General features: G+C 34.8%; 2 protein-coding genes and 1 non-coding gene across 3 annotated transcripts; 2 read left to right on the top strand and 1 right to left on the bottom strand.

Annotated features, from left to right (window-relative positions):
* Positions 1 to 1,877: 1,877 nt before the first annotated feature.
* On the top strand, positions 1,878 to 5,042 carry LOC122305968. The gene is made up of 3 exons (XM_043118378.1): positions 1,878 to 2,777; positions 3,900 to 4,454; positions 4,938 to 5,042. Exons 1-3 carry the CDS (start codon positions 1,878 to 1,880, stop codon positions 5,040 to 5,042), a joined length of 1,560 nt encoding a protein of 519 aa, XP_042974312.1.
* An 8,168-nt stretch (positions 5,043 to 13,210) lies between these two features.
* On the top strand, positions 13,211 to 15,093 carry LOC122310304 (probable receptor-like protein kinase At5g24010). Its single transcript, XM_043124196.1, has one exon. The coding sequence runs from the start codon at positions 13,348 to 13,350 to the stop codon at positions 14,740 to 14,742; it is 1,395 nt and encodes a 464-aa protein (XP_042980130.1). The 5' UTR covers positions 13,211 to 13,347; the 3' UTR covers positions 14,743 to 15,093.
* Positions 15,094 to 18,940: 3,847 nt separating this feature from the next.
* On the bottom strand, positions 18,941 to 19,047 carry LOC122293564. Its single transcript, XR_006237304.1, has one exon. It is a non-coding gene; the product is annotated as a small nucleolar RNA R71 (small nucleolar RNA).
* Positions 19,048 to 19,801: the final 754 nt, after the last annotated feature.

Genomic DNA, 19,801 nt, shown 5'->3' with positions numbered 1-19,801 from the left:
TTCTAGTTATCATTCTTATACCACATATTTGATAATAATAATAAAAAAGAAATATATAATATAAAAATGATGAATAAAGTTTTCAAAGATGATCTATAAATATTGTTTATGACGTAACAAGTATCATGTATGCTTCACGTTGGCGACGTTTTGAATCACTAAACTAAAGGCAATAATCCTTTAGAACTTTTTCAACACGGGAAATTCACTATAAGAAAACTATTTATGTACCATCAGTTATTTGTAATGAAATAATTATTTTTAGTTAAAATGAGTATGCTTTCATTGCAAATAATCCATTTGGTTGCAAAAAAAAAATATTGGTCACAAATGGTCTATTTTTCTTGTAGTGAAATTAGTTTAAAAAAAAAAAAAACCCAAAGACTGCATAATAATTTGTCAAAATAATTCTAGGGCATGGGTAGGTAGGGGTGATAATACATGAAATTAACGGTTTGAGTTTGATATAAATAAGTTCAAATCAAAATAAGTTGACTCGTTAAAATACGATTAATAAATAAGTACTCAATAACGGGTTAGTGATCGATCCATATGGTAATCCATTTAGATTTTATTTCAAAATTATAATTTTATTATTATTGGTTCGTAATATTGGTATTGCTCAATATACAATGTTTTTATTGTTGTGATTAATATAATTCTGGACTTATACTCATATTTGTTATTGCAAGGTTTATTATTTTTTATTAGCATGTAGTCTTATTATTTTTTTAGTTATTGTGACTACTAATAAATATAGATTTTAACTTTTGTGTTAAATTATGTTAATCATATCAAATAGGCCATTATGCATGTCAGTTCAACATATTTACATAAAACGAGTTGAAATAAGTCGCATTGTGTTGACTTATTTCTAATTAATTATTAAACGAGTAACATGAAACGACCCGTTATTTATATGAGTTGGGTTTGAGTTTTAAAGTTTGACACGTTTATTATTTTAACATGTCAGGGTCGGGGTCAAGTTAATCCATACAGTTGAATGTCCATGATTTGACGCAGCATAATAACGACCCGTAAACACGAATTGCCACCCGGCCTAGACTCTCGAGTAAATCAATTCTGTAGGTAGAGAAAGTGATTAAATTTAAATTGAGTAATGCTTAATATAGTTTTACAGTATGCAAATCTCTCTCACTTTTTTTAAATAAAAAATGGGATCTACCATTAAAAAATAATAAGTTTTTCATGCTCAAATTTATCGATTTTTTTCAAAAGGAGTACATAAAAGTTACACACCGGAAAGGCCAGATTGATTGTGCTATTTGGAAAGACTATGCTATTTGGGTTTCATAGAATGTCTTAATTACTTCGACTTACTTCCTTTATTTCACTCTAATCGTATATCTAATTGAATGAGAGAGACGTACATGAGATGGCATTTGGGTAGTGTGCTAATTTCGCATATTTTGTGAATAATATTAAAAAAATAATTAAAAAATAATGATAAAATATTAAATAATAAAAAAAAAATATGTGAGATATAATAATAAAATAATAAATAGTAGAACAGTATTTTCAAAATACTCTAATATCCAAACTGGTAAATGTTCATGTGGATAGGTACGTACCCAATTCTTAGCTATTTATGGGCTTAAACTTGGTTTCCGTTGTTTTTCTCGTAGTAGGGGAAGGATTGGAAACTAATTTTTTTCCCACGCGGAAATAGCAAATTATAATATTTTCAGTTTTCTGGATAAACTTAATTAAACTACGTTGTTCAACTTGAATTGGATAACTCGGTACAAAAGAGTTCTGTTTTCAGAGGGCTACTTCAACTTTACAAAGCCTCTTCAATATCTAATCACCTCGTAAATTCTCAAACGCTCCCCTCTAATATCTGTAAACCCTACACCATGAAAAAGCTTCATGCACTGGCCTCTAATCCCTGCAAACCCTACACCATGAAAACCAATACAAAAAATTCAGAAAAACTTCGCACGACTTGGTCTGTTCTAAAATCATTGGCCTACCTTTTCCTCTTGATTCCAGTCATCTACGTGATCTTTTGCTCCCTTAAGTTAGTGGATATTTCCTGTTTTTGTACCAAACAAGAATATAATTTCACCACTCATCACAGATCCGACATAATCTTATCGCCGTCTGGACTGCCAAGAACTGATCAGGATCATGGTCCTGAACCCCCAGAGATCAAAACGAACCTCTCCCACGTAGTTTTCGGCATTGGAGCGTCAGCCAAGCTCTGGGACCATAGGAAAAACTACGTCAAGATATGGTGGAGACCAAACGAAACGCGTGGATTTGTTTGGTTGGACAAGCATGTCAAAACAGAAGCTGATGAAGAAAAACTTCTACCGCCATTGAAGATCTCCAATGACACCTCGAAGTTCACGTACAAAAACCCAGGAGGCCACAGGTCGGCGATACGCATATCGCGCATAGTTTCGGAGACTTTTAGGCTAGGTTTGGAGGATGTGAGGTGGTTTGTGATGGGGGATGATGACACTGTTTTTGTTCCTGACAATTTGGTCAGAGTTCTGCAGAAGTACGATCATAATCACTACTATTATATTGGTAGCACGTCCGAGAGTCATCTGCAGAACATACATTTTTCGTACAAAATGGCGTATGGTGGTGGAGGGTTTGCTATTAGTTATGGATTAGCAAAGGCGATTGAAAAAATGCAGGATAGGTGTATACAAAGATACCCAGGTTTGTACGGATCGGATGATCGGATTCAGGCTTGCATGGCCGAGCTTGGTGTTCCTCTCACCAAAGAACAAGGATTTCACCAGGTTAAAATTCTTTCATATCACTTGCTTCTTTTTGCTTGTTTAGAATACATGCAAGATATACTGTGTTACTACTTCTCATGTCCACTACATAATATTTCAGAGCAATGATCAGCTTAAATAATTTTTCCCTTTTTAGTCATATGTGGTTAAGTTCTTCATCATGCATTCTTAATTCTAATGTATTAATCTTATTTGGTGTTCTTATGGAGGTAAAAATTTGGTAGGCAATGATCTAGAGGTGATCATGTGTAACATATATAAGTCTTTTTACTCGTAAATTTGGGTAGAGGACACACCCTCCACACCAGTGACATGTCAACGTACAGTATATATATCTATATATATAGTACTAAGTCAGGTATTCTGTGTACCCTGATCTCAATTGTGATCCTCTTCCATTACTTGACCAAATTAGATGTTTAAATAAAGAAAAATGCATGATAGTTACAGTTGTAAGTGTGCAAACGCCGTACAATTATTTTGAAAAAAAATGAATAAATATGGGACTCACATAAAAAGAAATAAATTTTTTTTGATATAATAGACTCCACTCTTTTTCAAAATAAATGTACAGTGCTTGCACACTCCACTACTCTTAAATCAATACAGATATTCATAGCATTAAATATTCATATGTGGTTACACAGTTTAACTCATCTCATCTCATATAACCATTACAACTTTTTTAAACTTCTATACAACATATAGTAATCAATTCAAATTTTTCAAAATTCAAAAGAAAAATAATATTCTAACAATATTTTATCTAACTTTTAACTTTTATCTTATCTCATTCCATCTTATCTCATCTGCGTAACCAAACGAGGCAATCAAAAGTTGTGTAACCCATATGATATGTCTATCTTTCTCTAGAATCTCATGACCAACCAATATGGCCAATCAACTGAATGGGATCTGTAATCATGTCCTTAATTAGTTGCAAATAGAGTTTTTTAAGGTAAATGTTAGAGACTACTCAACTATCTGGCCTACTATTATTATGCTTTATTAATAAGAATATTAGTACTTACATCAATCATTACTCTTTTTATAATATGTATACACAGGCATGCATATATGGATTTTGCATGATCTTAATTATTGGTAGATTGTTTTCTGCAGTTTGATGTATACGGCAACATATTCGGACTCCTTGCGGCGCACCCAATTGCCCCATTGGTGTCCCTCCACCACCTAGACGTGATTGAGCCGATATTCCCTCATATGGACCGATTCCGAGCCCTCCAACGCCTGAGGCTCCCGATGAAGCTAGACTCAGCGGGGCTCATGCAACAATCCATTTGCTACGATAAGACTCGGAGTTGGACAGTATCTGTGTCATGGGGCTACGCAATTCAGATATTTCGTGGCATTTTGACAGCTCGAGAGGTAGAGATTCCAGCCAGAACCTTTTACAATTGGTACCCCAAAGCTGACTACAAAGGCTTTGCCTTCAACACTCGTCCCCTCGGGAGGAGCCCTTGTCAATACCCCTTTGTGTATTACATTTCCCACGCCACTACAACATCATGTGATGATGCACAAAATAATCAAACAATTAGTGTATATTCCCTTCATCAAAGCCCACATCGACGCTGTAATTGGAAAATGGAGGACCCTTCTCGGATTGATAAAGTGGAGGTCTACAAGAAGCCCAACCCACATTTATGGGAGAAGGTAATTAATGAATTTTTTTTATTTTTTTAAAGTAATAATACATACGTACAATCTTGAATTCACTACAAAAAAAAAATGACATTTTGCGACCAATTAATAGCAACGAAAAGACTATTAACAATCAAATTGGTTGCTAATAATCTTTTCGTTGCTATTAATTAGTCGCAAAAGGTCATTTTTCTTGTAGTGATTAGAGTGTAAGTACCATGCAGTCATTTTAAAAGAAAATGAGATTTAAGACTTAAAAATTAATTTTTTTCAAGTGAATCCCGTACGTATTTATTCACTTTTTCAAAAACTATCTTTTTTTTAATCTTTTTTTTATATTAGTTTTTAAAAATCTTTACATATATGTGGTTTAATTAGATGTTCAAATTGGGGACCAAATTAATTAGACGCTTAATTAATTAATTACAATGATCTGCATATATATTAATGATTGTAAGTAACAACTAATTAGATTAATCTCTGTGTTTTGAGCAGTCTCCTAGAAGAAACTGCTGCAGAATCTTGCCGACTCAGGACAATAGCACAATGGTTATCGAAGTGGGAGAATGCAGTGAGGATGAAATGATTGCATTCCGCTGATAAAAACAAGTTCTTTTTTTTTTTTCACACTGTCTTCTTAAATAGTGAGTTGATTCCTTTACCAAAGGAGTTTTCCTCTAAATTAGGTTGTAGAAAGCTTTCTCCACTATGTCTATAAATTTGCCATGCATCGATTCCTTGAATACGTAAGAATCCATACATTGATGAAATATTTAATTAAATTAGATAGTGTATAGAATTAGTATTCAAACTTAAGATATATAAATAGATATCATATGAAATTATTACTTGTTAGATTTTATTATTTAATTTATATTTTAATAAAGAGCATTCAAAATATTTATAAATGGGTTAATTTGGTGGAAATCTCTGTCATTATCTTATTTGTATAATATTTTTAACACATATCTGTGGTGCAAATTGCATACAATTAAAAGAATCAACTGACTAACACTACAAGAAATTAGCCCTTTTGTAGCGCTTAAAATCGTTGCAAAAACATTCAAAAAACGCTGTAATTAATCAATTGCAGCGTTATTACCCTCCTTGCATGTTCGACAGTATAAAAGTGATATTTTTGATCAATAGCAACGTTATTAGAAAAACGCTGCAACAGACTTCATTTGCAGCGTTTTTAAACCGCTGCAAAGTCACTAATTTCACGCTGCAAAAGGCCACCCCATGTGACTTACATGGCGCTGCATTTGATCAATTACAGCGAAATTTATCCTTGCAATATCATTAAATTTCACTGCAATAGCCTCCCAACAACAGCAGCGCTACATCTGGTTCGCTGCTTTTGACATTTTTTGCAACACTTAAAATCGTTGCAATTGATTTATAAGCGCTGCAATTTGTGTACGTAAAAAGCAACATACCATTCTAGCGCTGCTTTTGATACTTTTTGCAGCGTCTATTTATCGCTGCAAATTTTCATAAAAAAGCTGCAAATGTGCCATATCAGAACCAGCGCTTGCTTTTTTGTTGCATTTAACATTTTTGCAAGGACTAAAATCGCTGCAATGTTCCAAAAAGCGCTGCAAATGCCCAAAAGCAACGCTTGCTTCCTTTGTTGCATTTTACATTTTTTTCAAGGACTAAAATCGCTGAAACTGATGATTTGCAACGAATTTTGGTCTATTTGCATCGACTAAAAATCGCTGGAAATACTTAATTACAAAATTAAAAAAAAAATTACTACTGAAACATATAGTTTCAGTAATTTTTTTCACTTGTATTAGAAGCAAAGTTAGTAGATCAGTTAAGATTTAATTCCCTTTACTTAATAATACAAAGGGTACATAGAAAATAACAACAAAGTACTCAAGGATCCTTACCCAAGTCAAAGTATAAATTCATTTACATTATAATTTATATAGACGGAGGGGTAGCTTGATACATTTTAAAGTACTGCTAAAATTTCTCTAACATCAACCCTTATTGCACCTATTCGCAAAAATGAATAAGATGTTCCAGCAAAGCCACCTCCAACTATAACATGCTTGCTGTCCAATAAAGGCCATTCAATTTTCTACATGAAGGATATATAAAGATCATGGGTTAAGAATGTAGAAATGATAGGAATTTACTTAGAAAAGGAAGAGAACAAGAAAGTACAAAAAAGCTGGAATTTTCAACTCAGGGCAGGCATCTCAAAAAGATTAAACTACAAAGAAGTTTATTAATCAGTCAATCTATTCATCTTCTTCCAGTAAGCAAGATAATTTTCCGTATTTGAGTCTCTTGATTTCTAGCAATTAAGGAAATCTGGTACTATTTTAACTGCTGTAATTCTTTTGTTCTCTACCTTTGGATAATCTCTCATTGCAGGCCAACTCAATCTATTTGAATCAGCAGGTATGAATTCCAATAAACTGTTAACGCCATAAATTTATTGTGTACCATTATGCATGCTTAACAGAAACTTACAAGATTGGAAACAAAAAAATTTAGCAGTACTGATCTTAGAAAACAATGACAACAATAAATAGCATAATGGCCTTAAGAAGTAAAGAATCTAACTACAAGCATACTTAATGCTCTCTGAATAGCTAGGGTAAATAAAAAAGCTTCATGCTTAGGGCAAGCAATGTGCAAACTTGTGTTTCTTGAAAGGCAAAGACACTATGCTACAATCAAACAGATTGATATAATAACCTAAAATCCAACCTAAGTCAGTCAAAGAAGGCAGTGATGAAAGAAGCTTCAACCACTAATCAGCAATCATGAGTAATTAGTGTAAAACTGGTTAGAAAATAAGTGATTTATTAAATCACCATGGAACAAGGACAGCAAAATGTCCAAATCTAATTTCGAGTGGAAAAACAAGAAATTTAGATCTAAAGACTTGCTTGAGCCTTCAGAGATTCAAAGACCACACACACACAACACATATGGAGAACTTGGAAGCTAAAACCAAGGCAGCATTGTTACTTAAATCTTTAGTATTTGCAATTTGCACATTTTCCGGCCATTTTCATTTAGAATTACCAAATTACAAACTAATCATATATACATAAAGAAATACAAGTATTTGAATTCTTTGGTTGTCTCTAGAAAAAAATGACATATTATCTACCTTGGAGCATAGACAAAGACATAAAACGGCCAGCCAAACCAAAATCTAGTCCAACTCAATCCACTAAACTGATAAGCATTGTATTAGACTCAGAATTTTATAAGCATCCTTTGTAGAGAGATTCAACTCAGGGCATACTACTTCACTCAATAAAAAGCATACAAAGAGCATACAAAACCACCAAAAAACTAAAAGAACAGTCGAAAGAAAGAAATTTCTTGCCAGAACAAACAAAGGAAAAGGCAAACAAACCTTACATGCAGCACATAGGTCATCTGAAAAGATATAGCAAGGGAAAAAGATATAGTAGTATCATATGCTTTATATATAGAGAGAGAATATTCAATGACTGTTTCGGTTTGGTAAGAGATAAGAGAGCAATGGCATCCCCCAAAACTATAAGGAATTCACAAGCAACACAAAAATACTGGTTGGGTCTGAGATAGGTACTAGGCACAAATCTTGTTACCACGCAATTCAAGAACCAACAAACAACAATAAAAAATACCAATTTGAATATAATAATATCAAATCCAATTTGATTTTAATACATGTGAAGAAAAGGGGTATGTGGGGTACTCATAATCTGAAAGTATAAGTTGGATGAAAGCACAACCTTTTATGGTGGTTGGACTAAGTGCTGATTGGTATCATGCATCTCATGCAAGCCTCACCACATGGTGTTGCATAGAGTGGAGAATGGGTGTGGACCAGTCAAAAGCATGAAAGTCTCAACAAGACAGGCTAAGTTTGCTAGCAGTTCTCATTCTTAAAAAGCATTTTAAGATAATTGAGTCTTCCTAATTCACGTGAACAGGGGATTGGAGCTGATTTTGCAAGGGCATATCTTAGCAATGTATGTGTTGCCAAAGAATTACACAGAAATGGCTTAGGTTATTTGCTTGTGGCAAAGTCAAAGATAGGTTCTCAAAACTGGGGTAAGAACAATAGCAATGTATTTTTACTATTGCTGTCAGTTGTATCACTGCCTTAATTTGACGTGATTCGTGCTGCTCTTTGTTTGTTGGTAACCATACTCCTTGAAGTTCACTTGTTTTTAGCTGCAACTACCTATATTGTATCTCAGGGTGGTTGTGTTCTATGTGCCTAACATAGTCTCAATGGTGGAAATGAATGAAATGCAGCACCAATTATCTAATTTATGCTACTACCTATGATCAATAATTAAGGAAAAGAAAAAGAAAACATAGTTCTAAGTTGTACAAATATGGTTAGAAAGAATGAGATTGACTAGTGGCAAAACTAGAAAATTATGAAAGAGAGAATGAGATGGACTAGTGGCAAAATCAGAAAATTATGAAAGAGAGACTTACAAGTTTGGGAGAAATCCTTAGCTGTTCACTTTTCTTATTTGCTCCAGGACATAGCTCACAATTACAAACTGATTTTTAAGAGTTCGACACACAAAAATGAAGTTCTGACATGGACTAAAAAGAGAGGACTAAAATCACAGCAAAAATTTAAATGTTTGGGGCAAAATGGAGTAGAAAACTTGCACAATCTCTTCTCACAATAGGTTGTGCAATTTTCCCTTGTTTATACACTCCCTCCACTTGGCATAAATTTATGGGTGTCTTCTTTATCCCAACACTTCCAACCCATGTTTCCCAACTTCCAACTCCTCTTTAATTAGATGCTAAGTTAATTAGAATTAGCCCAAAACAGCTAATTCTCTCCAACCCCTTTGGCCAATTGCATCATTACATCCATTCTGCATAACCAAAACATCACTGGTTCTGATTGGAACATACCTTTTTCGTGCAATTTTTTAAACAAACTTTAACTCTCAACAATCAAATTGGGTGAGAAATATATATCAAGGAACATGGGAAAACAAAGTGCTTAAAGACTATTGAAGAGGTTGAAAGAAAGATTAACTTCACTAAGGAATCGATAGCACCTAAGCTAGTAGCCTTAGATGTTCATAAGGCCTTTCCTTGTTCTCAGTGGCAAGTAGAGGGAATAGATACATTGGAATCCTAGATGCAAAAAGATCATGAATTTCAATTAGAAGGTCACCATATCCTTAAAAGGCAGCCAACTTGTAACAATGCTTAACTCCATCTAACAGTGAATATTTCTATGAAAAGATCATGCAAAAGCTAGAGGTTATTGTAATAATTGCAATATTGACTTAGTACTGCAAGGTATAATTATTGTAATAATAAGACAACAAAGCTAGAGGTTAGAAAAGGAAATAATATTATGTGATAAATGTATGCCCCTGCATCTTAAAACAAAGCCAACTAATCTCTTAAACAGTTAAAACAAATAGTGATGAAGAAAGATGACTAACTTAAATCCGAAAGCCAGGCTTGAGAGTTTGATAGGAAGAATCCCATCTAATCTCAATCTCCATGAGCTCACAGTAGCATCCATGATCTCACAGTGGTATTGTTTGCAATAAAAAAAGAAAAGGGAAATTGGTGTTTTAATTAGATTTGTTTGATTATCAATCCATTAATGATTACTTCTTGTATTAGGCAGCATTACTTTTCAGACTGGCTGGAGAAAGGGAAATTGGTATATCACTCAATGAATATTCTTGTGACCCCCTTCCCGTTTGGAAAAGATACTACATATCATTCATATCATAGCTTATAAAGACTGACAATCTCTAGACTTTCTCATTCTTTAATTACCCTGTCATGGCATAAAGCAAGAACTCAGTTTTCAAATTAATTACCCTGTTTTTCTTCCCCAATTGAGGCCATTCGCCTGAACCAGACAACTAATAGTAATAGTAGTTCAACTCGTTAAAAGCCACCACTGTTCTGTTTGGGATCCAGCTTTGAATTCCCCCATGCTTTCGGTTCCAAAATCATAACCATTTGTTTATTAGTCATTCTAACAAAAGAATGTTTGTATTGATTTTAAAATACATTATAAGCAATTCCACAGTTACATTATACATACACAAACACATAGGCAATTTATGCATAAATTGAAAGAGCAAACCACCCCTGTTTCTACTTGACCTAAACGGTTTCATTAAGAAAATATTCTATCTAAAAAACAGAGTATCTTACTGAGTGGAGGGGACGATGGGATGCAAGCGAGTTGGATAACCCACTACTACAAGAAAAGGGTTTTCTTGATGTCAAACGGCAGATTTGGGAATACCACTTTTTGAACTGGAACTAGCAGAAGAGCGAGTCATGCACGAGGATGAGTGGATTTTGATCCCGCGGTCGCCAAATCAGTGGAGTAACTCCGCTGATAGTGATGGATTTCGGTGGAAGAGACAACTGCGTAGCTTGTGGCATTCTAAGTGGGTTTTGCTTCATGTGCAGGGAGAGAAAAAATTAATGGAGAAGAAGAAGTTGGGGAAGAACGTTCGGGATTTGGGAGTGTACGCAAAGTGACGGGGAGGGGGGGAAAATGTGATTTTAGGGCGTTTTGGCGCCCTTTCAATATCAAATGTAATTGCAGCGAAATTTTCCGTTGTTACAAGATAAATTGCTTTTTACAGCAATTTTGTCCGCTGCAATTTAAGTTAAAATCGCATGTATTTATTTTGCAGCGAATTTTTTCATTGCAATAAGTAAAAATCGTTGCAACTCTCTAAAAAAAATAGTTTTGTTCTAAAAGTCTACAGCGTGCGCCAAAAATGCTGAAATTGATAATCAATTGCAGCGATTTTATTTCCAACAAAATTTAAATCGCTGCAAAAAGTCAAATTTCTTGTAGTGTAATACGGCATGAAAAGACAAAGTATCCATACAAATATACGTGAAATGATATTTGCAGTTAGGAATGTAAAAAAAATCAGTGAATCAATAAACCGGACCGGACCAGACTGGTACTTAGTTTGGTTCGATCCGGTATCGGTTTTATTTTTTTTAAAACGGGTCAAATTCAATCTGGTTTCTATTTATATTTTTTTAAAACCGAACCGGATCGATTCATATATATATTTTAATTTTTTATATCGTATATACTTTTTATATATAATATATAATTATATATAAAATAGTTTTGTATTATATGATAAATTATTAATTAATATAATATTAAATTTTAAAATCTTATATCATTATAGTTTATTGTATTAATAGTTATACTAATATTATATAGTGCATAATAATAGTTATACTAAAATTATATCACTATATACTATAATATATCACTATAGTTTATAATACAATTATAATATATATTATAATATACTATAATATATTATCACTATAATATTATATTATATTATATAGTATATTAAAACAAAAAAAAAACCGAACTGGACAGAAAACCGATAAAACCGAAATACCAGTTTAGGAAAGTAATTAGTATGTAATCGATTTTGAAAAATAGAAAATCAGTGCATATCTGTTCAGTCCTAAATCTTGTCTAAAACTAGACCAGATTGGACCAATTATGCCCCTATTTGCAGTTTTAGAATATATAAGTTTTATGTTACTTTTAAAAAAAGTGACTAATAATCTAGAATCTATATGAAGAAATTATTTTTTTAATAATAATATATTTTTTTTAAAAGGGAGTATGCAAACTTCCAAAATAAATAAATAAATACAATTAAAATTGTGTGACCCCTAACGTAAAAAAAAACGAGTTCTTGTATAATGACATCCACTAGACCTCGTTTTCTTCTAGTCTTTGATTGGCAACCAATGAACCAAAGTCCCGCGTAAGACTACCAGCTGTTTACATGGGAGCTAACCTTCTGTAGTTTTGGAGGCATCCGAGCCCTTTCCTCTCGCCTTCTTTCTTTTATCCTCTTAACCCAAAAATTAAAAAAAAATTTAAAAAACAAAAAAAATCTAATACCGACGTTGAGATCTCAAGTGAAAGAGATTTTAAGTATAATAGAGACCTGTTTTTATAAATATTATTAATAATATTAAATAAATAATAAATATTATACAACCCAATTCATGGGTTTATTTCTCTTTTGCTTGAGGTCTTTAACTTTGCCAAGAACTTATAATTTAAAGAAATTTTTGTGACAAGTTAGTTAGAGCGAGTTATTTGTGATGAAAATATTTATTTATAACGAGAATATATTTATTCTAATAAAAAATAATAATTTTTATAAAAAAATAAATAACAATAAATAAAAAGTTTTTTTGTAATAATACTCCATTAATATTTTGAACATTTTGAAGGAAATTTAAGATCTAAATATCCTTAAATTACTCAATCATGACAAAAGTTCTAGACATGTTTTAACAAGCTTTTAATAAACCTATGATGATTTAAAAAAAAAAAAAAGTGGTTATAACTTTTAGAATAGTGATATTTTTCTATTTTTCAATAAAAAAAATTGAAAATCTCAACTATTTTTTTTATAAAGAAAAGTAGTAATTATAGGCTTACGACCCATTCATGGATCAAAGGTCTACTTTTCTTTAGTCAATGCCAATAAGAAAAGTAAACTTAAACATTATAAAAAAAAAAAATGATATTTATTATCTTATAATAAAAATGAATTTCATATAATAAAAAGTAATAAAAGAACTGTGCGGTGTGGTCGTCAACCCAGTCAAAAACGGCATCCTCCCATTGCGTTCCAAAGTGAATCCCACTTTAAAGGTGGAGGGACCCGCTTTCCTTCGCGTCCTGCGCAACTTTGCCAGGCTGTTTTAGCCAGTCACACCAATGCGCGTGGACCTCGTACCTCGCTCTTCTCTGACTCCCATATCTTCATCCTCCCCAGCGAGCTAGCTTATTACAAACCCCAAATTTTCGGCCTCTCAGGCTCTCAGCTCGGTTCTCAATCTCCCTCTAATGGAGTATCCGCATGGAAAGCTTGTTTTCTTTCTCCTCCTACTCTCTCTCTGTACCCTCTCAGCTCTCTCTTACACCTTGTTCTCCCCCACAGATAACTACCTCGTCGATTGCGGATCCATCGTGGACTCTGTCGTGGACAATCGCCGATTCGTTTCTGATGCGTCTCGCCGCAACTCGTACTCACTCCACGCGAGCGGGTCAGCTTCGCTCAGAAACGAGAACCCTTTTGATGTTTCTCCCCGAATCTACCAATCGGCCAAGGTCTTCACCAGGCCTTCCAGGTACGAATTTGAAATCAGAGAAAAAGGCACCCACATGGTACGCTTCCATTTCCAGAAGCTCAATTCTTCGAAATTTGATTTTGGGGATGCGCAATTTCACGTTTTAATCAATGGGTTTGTGGTTCTGAACGATTTTATCGGTGGGGAGGTAGTAAGCCCTAGGGTGAAGGAGTACCTGATCTGGGTTGATACTGAAAAGCTTGTAATCACGTTTATTCCCGCTAAAAAGTCTAAATTTGCTTTTGTGAATGCACTTGAAGTGCTTTCTGCGCCTAAAGATTTGATCCTAGATACAGCAGAGTATGTGAATTCTGAGAAAACTGAAGAATTTGATGGGTTGGCTATGCAAACGCTTGAAGTTGTGCATAGGGTCAGTGTGGGAGGGCCTAAAGTGACCCCTTTTAACGATACTTTGTGGAGGACTTGGATTCCCGATGATGAATTCTTGGTTTCGAGCTTTGGGTCAAAAAGGGTGTATTTTAGTGGTCGAATTTGGTATCAGATGGGAGGTGCGAGCCGCGAGGTTGCTCCTGATAACGTCTATAATACTGCTCGAGTGATTCGTAGTACGAATGATTCAGTTCCTGACGTCAATATTACATGGGTGTTTCCCGTGACTGGAGGGTTTAAGTACCTTGTTCGGTTGCATTTTTGTGATATTGCTAGCATTTCACTAGGTTTGCTGTATTTCAACGTGTATGTTAATGGGAATTTGGCGTATAAAGATTTGGATTTGTCGAGAGCTACCAATTATGTATTGGCTTCTCCCTTCTATGCCGACTTCGTAGTTGATGGAGATGCCTCAGGGGTTTTGAGTGTCAGTGTTGGGCCTTCGAGCAGCAGCATGGCACATACAATTGTTGGTACGCTGAATGCAGTTGAGGTTATGAAGTTGAATAATTCGATGGGCAGTCTTGCTGGCAAGTTGCCTGCAGAGTTGGTTTTGCAGAGTTGGCCCAAACGAAATATTGGTGTTTTGATTCCTTTGGTAGCTGCTGCTTGTCTGCTGGTAAGCCTCTCTATGCTCTTGCGTAGGAGGATGACTGGGTCAAGGAACTCTCTTACATGGTCGAAATTGCCAACGGATGTATCTGGTGCTGGTGTGAAGTAGGGCTAGCCACAGCCATAAGAGGTATTTTGGCTTGCCTCTAATGAGTCATAGGGTTTATGTAACATAAAACTTTCGCATGCCATAGAAACTTAGTATAGTGCTTATGACTTTTTCTTTTTTCGGTTTTTGGGAAGGGGAGGGGTCTGTAGGAGGGATAGTAGAATTCCCTGTTGTATTTTCTGTGATAGAAGAAGGCAAGTATAAGCTTGAATTTGAAGTCGTTAAAGAGCTTCATGTAATTGGTGTGTATCATATTGTTATTTTGTAACGTTGTATTGAACTTTCAGAATCAACGGTCTTAAATATCTAACGCTTCCCCAGGTGTTGCCCAAGAGACCTGAGGTTGTTCAATAAGCCTGTACGGATGAAATATTTATCCATTCTGAATGCTCCAACATCTGGGATTATCTAAATTCTGTTTGTGGTATGCTTGAACCAGATTGGTTTGCTTAATGTTACAAGGGTAGTTCGAATAACTTGGATGCTTTCTGTGAAATTTCTCCAATTTTCAGTAGTTGATGCTCAAACAAAAGCAGTTATTAGATAGAAATTGGATTCTTTCCCCCAAGTTTTCTCCATTAAGAAATTTGCAACAGATTAATATGTCCAATTGGAGTTGGAGTCAGAATCTACCATTAGTTCGGTGATACCCCAAATGGCATAAATGGTTGTATGAATAATAAATCTTTATGAAAAACCATATTACTTGAACCCTATAGTCTTCCTACGATTTATCCACCTACCCTGCACTGTGTATTGGAATTGCAGTGGCTTCTGTTCGACTTTGGATTATGATTTTTCCGTTTTAAGTGAAATGAAATGGATAGTATCATTTAATTTAAAACATAGATATTTTGATAATTTGGTTTGTCAATATAGTTTGAAATAACCAAAAGATCTGATAAATGTCTATATTGGTGAGATCAAGCTCTTATGTATGGGGTATTTGAAGCATGCGCTTTCAGCTTTCTTGGCATGTGGATTGAGCATAGGCTTTTCGATTTTGAGCCCTCAAGCAGCAAGCCGAAATAATTTACAAAAAGAACAAGGTACGAAATACGAATGGGCTCCCTGAAGATTCATAGCCTAAAGGAAAAATACCTTACAAGTTTCAAATGTCTCTTTTCTCCAAGGTCCCAAGTCCCTCTAAACACAAAGCTCAGCTACTCTAGGATTTATTTAGAGGGGCATTCCAAATACCCTTTCTTCTATGTTACATTTTTCATTTTTGTACAAACTAGTTCTTGTTATAATCAACAACTTGAAAAACAGTCTTCAAACTGCAGTCCTCTAGAGGAGCCAGAGCCTTCTCAGTGAAGTTTGCCTATAGACTCTTGGTTACGGCTCAACTACATATACTCTTGGCAGTTTTATCCCCGAAATTCCATATAATCATTAAACATAATTTTTGAGTGTTTTTATGAGGTAAATTACTAAATTTTATAAGGTAAGCTTTAACGCTTTGATATGTGAAAGCAAAGTTTACAGTAATTTCCCTCCCACTGTCTTCAAAACATTCTCCTCTCTAAAAGCCCAAGAGTTCCTGGGCTACTTTTCCCGGCCAGGGGACAGGGCAAGCGAGGAGCTTCCTCTCTCATATTTTCTAGTTTATTTTTCTCTAATATGTCGTAAAAAGCTAATTTATCTCCTTCTAGCCATAAAGTCTGTGCCAATATTTTATATTCTCTTCAGGTGATTATTCCGGTTAAAGTATTAAAACGGAATATTTTAATACGGATACATTCTAATGTACTGTTTTGGAATTATATTATATTATATATAAATATTTATATGTTTATATAAACTAATAACTAATAGAATATATATATATATATATATATGTAAGTGTGTGTCATGTATATGTGTGTATATATATATAAAAGAATTAAAGATTTATAAAATGAATATAGGTTGAGAAAATCACAAACTTGAGTTGAGACACAAAAGCAAAGAAAAAAAATAAAAGAGAAATTATTAAAAACAATGATAAAATTTAAAATTTAAAAATGAATTAAATACTATCTATATTTAAAATTTACAAAAATGTCATCCAAACACAAGATAATTACAAAAATAGTCTGAAACAGAATAGGACCCGAAATGCCAATTCCGGTCGGAATGGCCAAAACGAACCAAAATGGGCTAAAATTTGGAGCAAAACGAAATAAGGTATAGTGTACTAGATTCTAGACCAGAATGAAAAATTCCGTTAGAAACGGTACGAAATTTAAAATTATGGTCTATACACCTACCACACCATTGCACTTTTGATGACTTGCAAAATTTCATATTGCAGATTTTACAAGTTCGCTCGAGCGGAGGCTTTTGGCTGCTCGAACGAATTCAGGCAGATTCAAACGCTCGACTGCCGCTCGACAAGGAGCTCGAGCGGATTGCTGAAAAACAAAGATCGCTCGAGCGAAGACATTGGCTGCTCGAGCGAAATCAGGCAGAGTCGAACGCTCGACATGCGCTCGACAGGATGCTCGAGCGAAATAAGACAGAGTCGAACGCTCGATGTGCGCTCGACACCCCGCTCGAGTGAACATCTTATTTTGACAGATTTTAGGTTTTCCGCCGTGACACCATATAAAAGCAATTTTTCACTCTAGGGCCGCGAGTTTTAACTGGAGAACACTTCTTAGGAGAGAAAAACATAGCTAGAGGGATTCAAATCATCTGTTTTTGGAGAGGGAATTCCAATTATTGCACGTACGTTGGAATCATACACGAGCACGAACTGGAGAAAAGCGTTGAATCGTTCCCTTGAGCTTTTGACGACGAGTTGCGGCTGCAAGGAGGATTTTTCAGTGTTTATTTTCTTCCCATCTTCTCAGAACAATTATGGTGAATTCGTTTATGTTGAATTTCATTTCTAGCATGAGCTAAATTTTCTTCATTCTAGGAAAACGATGTAACCTATTTCTGAACTATGCTTGATTGTTTATGCTAATTTAATGCAATTCTCTCTTTGTTTATCTGATTTATTCTGAATTTATTGCTTCTAATTAACTGGCCATTGATTAGATGATAAGTAATCTTGTGATTTGCTATCGAAAGAGGGAATCATAGGGTAGATCTTGGATATTTCAGCATAGGTAAGTATAGAGATCGAAAGACTTGTATAAACCTATGTAGTAATTAAATCATTGGTCTTATTGCGTTCTTGATTATTGAATTTGCATATTCTTGTGTGAATTGATAACCAAGAGTCAATTCCAATTGACTATCGAAAGAGGCTTTTGGATGAATTAGAGATTTGCTAATAGACAAAAGAGATTTAAAATTAAATTAGCTGGATGAGAAAAGCATAGTGAAGAAGTAGGTGAAATCAATTTCCTAGAAGTTTTCTTCCTATTAATTTGATCTTCGAACGTCAGTGTTATTTCCTTTGCATATTGTTCTTTGAGTTGATCTAGTTTAAATTACAACTAAAAAAAAAATCTTAATGATTCCTCTAGATAAAATCAAGTTTAGTATAATTTTAGTATTTGGCAAACGTAAGGTACTAATCCCTGAGAACGATACTCTTCTTATTACTTTACTATAAAACTACGATACTGTGCACTTGCAGTTTTGCACCAGTCAAGTTTTTGGCGCCGTTGCCGGGGATTGGTTTATTCTTATTCTTTTTGTCAATATCGATACAAAGTAATCTTGGTTTTAATTTAGAATTTTGTTTTAATTTGTTCTACATGTGTGTTTTTGACATTGGATGCGCCGTGCTAGATCTCGTGATATTATTCCTGTTGATCCGGAGATTGAAAGAACTCTTAGATCATTAAGAAGAAATAAGATACTAGCTATGGCTGAAGAAGATCGTGAGGTACTACCACGCACCTTGAAGGACTATGTACGGCCAGTTGTGAATGGAAATTACTTGAGCATAATGCGCCAGCCAATCAATGCCAACAACTTTGAGCTCAAACCAGCTTTGATTAGCATAGTGCAGCAGGCTCAATTCAGCGGATCGCCACTGGATGATCCCAATATTCATTTGGCAATGTTCTTGGAGATTTGCGACACTGTGAAGATCAACGGTGTTACTGAAGACACCATTAGACTGAGATTGTTTCCTTTTTCTTTGAGGGACAAGGCTAGAGGTTGGCTACAATCTCTACAACCGGGAAGCATCATTAGTTGGCAGGACATAGCTGAGAGGTTTCTTGCTAAATTCTTCCCTCCTGCAAAAATAGCCCAACTCAGGAGTGAGATTGGCCAATTCAAGCAAAATGATTTTGAGTCACTCTATGAAGCGTGGGAGAGGTATAAAGACTTGGTGCGACGTTGCCCACAACATGGATTGAAAGATTGGTTGCAAGTTCAGATGTTTTATAATGGGTTAAATGGGCAAACTCGAACTATAGTTGATGCTGCTTCTGGTGGAACTTTGATGTCGAAGACAGCTGAAGGTGCTACTGCACTTTTGGAAGAAATTGCCTCAAACAACTATCAATGGCCAACTGAGAGGACTTTGGCTAAGAAGGTTGCTGGAATTCATGACTTGGAGCCGATAGCAGCCCTTTCAGCTCAAGTTGCTACTCTATCTCATCATATTTCAGCCTTGACAACACAAAGGATACCACAAAGTACAGAATATGTTGCATCTACAAGTATAATAGTTCCAAGCAATGAGGCGAGTCAAGAACAAGTTCAATATGTCAACAATCGGAACTACAACTATCGTGGTAATCCTATGCCAAATTAATATCATCCAGGGCTTAGAAATCATGAGAATTTGTCATATGAAAATACAAAGAATGTGTTGCAACCTCAACCTCCTCCAGGATTTGATAGCCAACCAAGCGAGAAGAAGATGTCACTTGAGGATGCCATGGTTTCCTTTATTCAGGAGACCAATGCAAGGTTTAAAAAGACTGATTCACGGTTGGACAACATTGAGACTCATTGTAGTAATATGGGAGCCACTATGAAGAATCTTGAAGTGCAAATTGGGCAACTAGCCACTACCATCAATGCCCAACAAAGAGGAGCTTTTCCTAGCAACACTGAAGTGAATCCAAAGGAACAATGCAAGGCCATCACACTTAGGAGTGGA

The sequence above is a fragment of the Carya illinoinensis genome, chromosome 1 (assembly GCF_018687715.1).
Source record: "Carya illinoinensis cultivar Pawnee chromosome 1, C.illinoinensisPawnee_v1, whole genome shotgun sequence".
Classification (NCBI taxonomy): Eukaryota; Viridiplantae; Streptophyta; class Magnoliopsida; order Fagales; family Juglandaceae; genus Carya; species Carya illinoinensis.
This window is presented reverse-complemented; position numbering and strand designations above follow the sequence as displayed.